Below are 7,500 nucleotides of genomic sequence, written 5' to 3' on the forward strand. Positions count from 1 at the left end.
CTCCTCCTCCTCCTCCTTCGTGACCTTCCATCCCGTTCCCGGCTCCTCCTGGCTCGCCGTTCCTCCCCTCGTGGCTCGGTGAACTCTCCGGTGGCTTCACCTCCGCGAGCCCTCTCTCACTCCAAGCCGCCTCCAGGCTCTCCAGGCTGGCCGGCTGAGGAGACGGGTGCCGCCGGACAGCTCTCACCACCACCGCGCCTTTGTTGGCCTTGGAGATCCGCATCTTAGCGCCCGGCGGCCAAGTAGCCTCGTTAAGTGTACCGGAGGATTTGTTGATCTGAACGGTCCGCACGGTTAATGGAGATTCATCCGTGACCGAGGAGCGCGTGGGGACGTATTTCCGACCCTGGTGCACGACGTTAAACATTACGCACACTCCTCATACTCTGCGCTGTCTGAGTTACAAGACAGGAGGTGTAGACTATTAACAGCGCGCGACAGGTGAGACGTCATTGGTGACATCGACCGTGTCCTCCTCGCGCTCGTGTTTGTTGTCGGTGAGCAGGTTGAGGCAGTCCCAAGGTGTGCAGGGGAACGGGTTGGATCTCATTTCACAGTGCGAGATATCAAACACGTTTTATAAAGTACACGCCAGTCTCCGTTTAAAAAAATGCGGATTTAAAATTATTTGTCTTTCATGAAGCGTAGTCACTTTGCAAACTTGAATTAAATAACTCACTGAATTTATAGGATTGTCCTCTTTAATTCGGCATCCATTACAAGCCCAGATGTTATTAAGTTGCAACTTTTATTTTGGTGCGAACTGTTGCGTCCTACGCAAATTTACCCAAGAAATGCTTCGTTTGGACATTAAAACAAATCGCAAAGTGGATTTAATTGAAGCAAAAGTGCCGTTAGGGTTTCTATTTATATGCCGAATTAATCAAAAATGAACATAAGAACGTTTCACCAGAGAAAGCATTAGGAGTGTAATTAGAGAAACAAAAATAATCTGGAAAAATAAAATATCTGTACATTTGAATGGGGTTCACGACTGCTCTGTATTCGCGCCATGTGCAGTTCCTCATTTGACCACAATGGGGTGCTGTTTTACTTCAACAAGTTTCCTACTTAGCATAAAGTCTCTTCAGTTTCAGGTTCATAACATAGGGATGTACTTTATCAGAAAGTAACAGTACTTTAAGTAATATTCATATACAGGAAGGAGATTTTAACAATCCAATAAGTTATATTATGGGACATTAGGGTTCTTAACTACAATCTTCCAGTCAGTTTCCCCATGAAATGGCCTTAATTTACTGTTAATCATTAATTACCCAGTTACATACAGTAATACATGCATTTCTTTCTGCTGCACTGACAAATCTTTTGATAAACAGTGAAAACATTTAAAGTGAATAGAACGCAAGGACCACTTGATGCTGGGGTTGAATTACAATGACTAAAGTTTATTTTTAGTCATGCAAGCATTCATGCATAATTCAGACAGTAAAAAAGTTTCTTTGGTAACTTTGGACAAAAGTTTAGACAAAATAAAATAACATAACCTGAAATGCCAGAACCAACACCATTACAGCTCTGTGTGCATCCCTCAACATATTAATAACCTTTCATTAAAAAAAGTGCAAGTGCTACAAAATATATTAGTCTTAAGAAAATGCATTTTGTTTCCCACAAAACTACAGCATAAATATTGTTCATTTAAAATTGCTAAAGCTACCCTTCATCTCCCGTAAAAACAAGAAGACTAATTAATTTATGAAACACTTAATATCATACTAAAATAGTTTCATCATTGGCTCAGGGTTCCTTTAAGACTTAAAAAGGAAAAAGAGACCTGAACAATATAATTATTTATGTAAAAGAAACCCGATTAACATGATTCAATAAGATTCTAACGCAGGCAGCAGCAGATATGTTAACGCTCGTCAGATCTGGGTTTTATGTGCATGTAAACGGAAGTGGCAAATAATCCTGAGTTTGAATTTGTTACTTGTGCCAATCTTAAAAGCCTTCGTGAACTTTCTGTTCACTGAATGTCGTCCTCATCATCACTGTAAAAGGCGGTCTCCTGAAAAAAAAAAAAAAAAAGGGGGAACACATTAAATAAGCTTATAGGGCAAATGAAGCGTTTCGACTGTGTGTGTGTGTGTGTGTGTGTGTGTGTGTGTGTTTTGCGTACATATCCGCCCTGCTGCTGTACCCAGGATGCATAATTATGCTGCAGATATCTGGCTCCGTGGCCCAGTAGTTGGTTCCCGGGCAGCGTGTTGACCGCTGACAGACGACAGGTGATCTGCCGGGAACAGAAACATGTTCCAAAGGTTAGTCAATTTCCCCGACGTGTTTCGTTAAAGGGTTAGGGTTTGGCTTTTTGAAGGGAGGTTGTGTGAGCTACTTATCCAGAGTCAGTGTATTACCTACAGCAGATGGCAGTTTGGAAAAACTGACCGGAGTACCAGAAGGAAGTGTACGATATATTTAGAATATTCTTAGAGTTTTAGCTCGTCAGACAGCCCAAAACATTTGACCCCACAGAATATAGAAGTCGCTGGTCTACCCCTGCCACAACAGGTTAGTTTGCATTAGTGTGACTTTTGGTGAATCTGAACAGCTGTCCTGTGCCGACTGCCATCTCCTGTAGGTGAGACACTAATATGGATAAGTACCTCATACAACCCCACTTAAAAAGATCCGAACTATCCCTTTAAAAAAGGGTTTTTAAACGCCATAAGGTTGTTCTCACCTCACACATCACAGCGATCTGAGTTTTGGGAGATGCTTTTGGCCCTGGAGAGTCGGGGTTGGGGCTCTTGAGGCCCATCCTCATGAGAAGGGTTGAGATTAGCAATTTGAAGAAATCGTAGTTCCCGAAAAGTTGTATGCCGACACCAGAATCCTTCAGCTCCTGGTCGAGACAAGAAACAATTTAATTAAGTTTAGACTTAATGGACACGGAGGAGATAACTGGCACCATTTCACACACGAACATAATTATTTTAATAATGTCACTACGGCAGTTCATATACATCCAGTAGCTGATAAACGTTTGTGTCAGATGTTGATCAGCTGTAAAACCCCAGACCTGCCAGAAGAAACAATGTGACGGCATATAAACTGATCACAAACACGAAATGACTTCCAAACTTCTGCCATGAAAGAGCTTCTAGAACATGATCCAAAAGGTTAAAAAGGAAACTTGGATGTTTATGAAAGTTTTCACATCAGAGGAAAAGTCTTTTCTTACTCTCTCGTTCAGTCTGTCTCCAGACTCCCTCAGCAGCAGGCCGATCATGCGCTCAACATTCACATCTGGAACACAGAAAACAAGAGTTTAAAGTAATGACCACACTGTACCATTAACACTAAAAACATAAAGCCTAATTGCTGCATCAACTTAACTGACATTTTGTTTAGTTTTGATGACACTGTTATTTTTTAGCTGGTTACAGTAAACAATCTGTGAAATGTATAATTGCATAATGTATAGCTTCACTGTAAGACTCTTATTCTGTAGGAGGAAACCAACACTCACCATCTGCCGGGGAGTCCGGCTCCAGATCTGGAGGAAGGAACGGGATTTCATCAGCGATCCTTGTCAGCTTACTCGCTAGTTGTTTCAGCTCATCGTCTTCTCTTACATCAGCTGAAAGAAATAAATGATAATGAGTATGAAAGCATGAGCAAAGACGCACATTAACAGCAACAAGTCCAAGCCTGTATCTTAGACGGGCTTTCCCAAAGAATAAAACACATCATCCTTCTGTTACGTAAGCGTTAAAGCCCCGGGGTCTGACTCAGCTAAACAGGAAACATCTGTGGCTGCCACATTTAAACGTCCGGATTAAAAAAGTAAAAAAGCTGAAAATGTTATTTGCATATTGGCAAAAGAACAAAAATAAGATCACTTAACAAGTTTTATGACTAACTGGGAGTGGATGGAAAACAGGTCAGGCACATTTCAAGATAAAGACTCTGCCGTTATCATTATGTTGCCAATTTCTTTCCAGTCATTTGTTTTTATGCATCGTAAAAGTAGTATAGTTGTATCTTAATACCCACCTTTAAAGTAAGCACGTCTTTCGTGATCATCAAGCGGCTCCTCATTTATTCCGCTCTGTTCCAATACTTCTTCTGTTTGAGGTTTTATGCAGCTGAAAATGCTCAGATGACGTTTCCATCCCTTCCTCTTCTTCTTAGTCTTCTTCTCCTTTTCTTTTTCAGTCTTTGCCAGCATCAGAGGCGAGTGGTTGTTCAGATCTGTGTCACCGGTTACTAAATTCGGTTTGTCCTGTGGAGATGAACCCCCTTTCGGCCGCCGCCTCCTCTTTGCGTAGGCCATAAGGAGCCTGTACTCCTCCGTGTCCTCCATGCTTTCTGTGTCTGAGGTAGATTTAGGGTCACAGCGTGTGCTTCTCGTGAGGCCGTTGTCGTTGCAGAAGATGTCGTTGATTTTCACGTGCCCGTTCGCCATGTTGGTTTACTGTTGATATAAAAAAAAAGATATACTGATAAAGTTCAAAGTAAGTAAACTCAAAATCATGAGTTTGTAGCTAAATAGGTGTTAATTGCCATGAAGTAGTAATAGAACATTTTTTAGACATTTCTTTGAGTCTTGTGTTCTTCCAATTATCAATTCCGTGCTATTCTAAATATATTTAGGACTGAAACAATGATTATTTTCATTTAAATTGGTTATTAGATCTATGAAACGTAAGAAAATTAAGAAAAATGCCGCCGAACAAAGATATACTTTATTTATCCCGAGGAAATGCCAAGAAGAAACATCAGATACTCACATTTGAGCTGGAATATTTGCTAAAATCACTTTTAAATAATTACTAATTATCAGAATAGTTGTCAATTGATTACTTAATTATATTGATATTATTATTTCTGCTGCTGACTGTTCTTGTTTTTATGTATGACACACCTTAATAATAGTAGGATAAAGATTTCTCATACTCCAGGTTAATAATTGATCTCATCCTTCAATATTCATGCAATAATAGTCAGTTCTAAGTTTATTTTAACTACATTTAGAGGTTTTGTGTCAGTGTCGCTGCAGTCTGTCGCCCTCTGGTGGTGGAAGCTGGATTTAAACTGGATCATGTCGAAACAAGTTAATAACTGGAAAGAAACAACCTGTTTCGATAAACACACCAACACATATTGTGCCAGTAAATGATCTGTTACACGTCATGTTTAGTTTAGGTAGATTAAAAAGTTGTTAAAAGCCAATTTCGCAAATGTCAAAGTTTACGTGTCGACTGTAAAACTGTGACAGGACGACGACTGTGAAAGTACACTTTAAATATCATAATTAGTGAGTTTAACAGCACTAAAAGTACCTTAACTGTAAGGGAACAGCATCCTACATGTTAGCAGGTAGCTTCCTTGTTAGTAGACAGCGTTTTAGCTTCTAACAAAGTCCAAAACTGAAACTGGAAAAGTACTTTTAACCGTTAACTGTCAAACTAACGACATTAAACGGTTAGTGACGTCATTAAGCTAACGTTAGCTAAACTAAATCTTTGCTAGTCAGAACTTAACTTACTGAACTGCCCAAAACTACAAATAAAACACTTGGCAACACTATTAAATACGTACTTCAAGAATTTATATTAGTTTAAAACATAAAAACATGACTACTTACGGTCCAAAAGATTAAAAAGAAACTTAAATATCCACCGGAGTGCCTCTTCGCTCAATATTAAAGAGTAACCTGAGCCACTTCAATTTATAGGGTCACAGTTGTCGACGTGCTCCTTGACGTCACCACGTAATTAGACGTTATTACGCAATGACGCAAGCTACTAGTGAGGGCAAGAAACATTTACAAGAAACCAATAAGCGAAACAGAAACTGCATAAAAACATTAGATAATAAAGCTTTAAAATCTCAACGGGGAAATTTCTTTTTTTTTTACTATTTATCTTTTGTTCTTTCTAGCAAAAACACAAACGATTTCTGAAAGACACAGCAAAATAAAAAAAGATTCTACTTTATTAATTCTGCAATGATAAGGTTACTCGAATGATGTTACAACTGTACAATCATTATGCCTCTCAAATAAATATACATACAATACAATAAACATTAAAATGTCTACCAAATTCATCACAAGGTTAAAAGGTTGGGACTTCCTTTGGTGATGGAAACCTCCAGATCCTTTTGGAAGTGTCAGTGATAACTTTGTTTACCGTCAAACTACTCTATTTTGGCACTCAAGAGAAAAGGGGAACTATGACAAATAACTAAAAATAAGTAAGAGGAAGTTTATATTCTTGCCGACGTTTAACAGTAACGTTTATTAAACCATGTTGGACCCCTGAAAAGGGAATCTATAATGTCTTCATTGTCTCAAATCTTGAAAAACATTTACAAACTTGTAACTTGTTGTTACCTGCACTTGTTATGACGATGTATGGGAGGAAAAATACTTCCTTCCAAGAAATTATCCCACGGAAAATAAGTGCAACGCAGCATTTTCAACTTGACTCACCGGCACGCTGACTCAGCAGTCATGTTACTCTTATTTGTTTTACTGGCTGCCGTACAACCCGCTAAATGATCGTGTTCTTCTCGACTTCTCATCTGTTCTCTAGACAGATTCGAGTGTATTAAGAAATGTGGTTTCAAGCTCAATAATGAACTTTTTTTTAAAGACAAAACTCCTTTAAATGCTCAGAAAAAAAGGAAATTTGAACATCTACAATTTCCTTTGCCAGACGAAGATCATGTGATATGATCAAAAGCTCAAGAAAAGCTGCAGACAGGACGTCCCGGTGAGACAATGTTGTCCTACCACAGGTATGTTTCTAAGATGGCAGTAAATACTTTGAGGAAACTCCCGGTGATGACTTCCCGACCGCCTGAGAAACATCTCAGTCTCAGGGAGTTTTTCTCAGTTTATTTCCTCTTACTCTACAACAAGTGGTTAAACATTCTGCGTTCTGTGTTTCTGCAGCACACGAGGAAGATGTGAAAGCACCTGCAGTTTGTGACCTCTTGTATTATTTGATCAGCGTTATAAGATAACAACTGATAGTGAGTTACAGAAACACACGGTGCACTCTTTAAATACTCAAAGTTATCAGATACTAAGAAGTGCTGATTTAAGGAATCTTTCAAATAATATAAAATATATATTTACATAATATAAATCCTAATATTTATCCTGGCAGGAACAAAAACATATTTAAAACCAAGATAATGCAAATGTTGTGTTTTTATTTATTTAAGTATACTTAGAATTAGAATAAAGAGAAGTCTAATATTTATGTATTTTTTTGTCTGTTTCATACAGTCCAGCTGTTTAAATAACATTTAGCCAAATTATCAAAGTGTTTCTTCATGAACTCCACCCGTCTTTACACACGGAGTAAAACAAACACTGAGCTGTTGGGAAATACAGATTAATCTCTTTGTTCAAAACGTAATAATAGTTTATTTTACAAGACGTCTGAGATGTACGGGAGATTATCAGGGCCAGGCATCAAGTTGTAAAGTCAAGAATAAAGTAACCCAGCAGCAACT

At 38.7% G+C, this 7,500-nt stretch overlaps 2 protein-coding genes across 2 annotated transcripts in view; both read right to left on the reverse strand.

Moving 5' to 3' along the window:
* LOC115028287 (ras association domain-containing protein 5-like) overlaps positions 1–250 on the reverse strand; it is a 10,808-nt gene extending 10,558 nt beyond the window's left edge. The window contains exon 1 of the mRNA XM_029461961.1: positions 1–250. This exon is cut by the window's left edge and continues 186 nt beyond it. Coding sequence (XP_029317821.1) covers positions 1–223 — 223 coding nt within the window. The 5' untranslated portion in view covers positions 224–250.
* A 1,130-nt stretch (positions 251–1,380) lies between these two features.
* Positions 1,381–5,747, reverse strand: LOC115028100 (uncharacterized). The gene is made up of 7 exons (XM_029461508.1): positions 5,618–5,747; positions 4,024–4,444; positions 3,497–3,607; positions 3,209–3,273; positions 2,708–2,869; positions 2,144–2,257; positions 1,381–2,032 (listed from the first exon to the last, which is right to left on the reverse strand). Exons 2-7 carry the CDS (start codon positions 4,433–4,435, stop codon positions 1,991–1,993), a joined length of 906 nt encoding a protein of 301 aa, XP_029317368.1. The 5' UTR covers positions 4,436–4,444; positions 5,618–5,747; the 3' UTR covers positions 1,381–1,990.
* Positions 5,748–7,500: the final 1,753 nt, after the last annotated feature.

The sequence above is a fragment of the Cottoperca gobio genome, chromosome 23 (genome assembly GCF_900634415.1).
Source record: "Cottoperca gobio chromosome 23, fCotGob3.1, whole genome shotgun sequence".
NCBI lineage: Eukaryota > Metazoa > Chordata > Actinopteri > Perciformes > Bovichtidae > Cottoperca > Cottoperca gobio.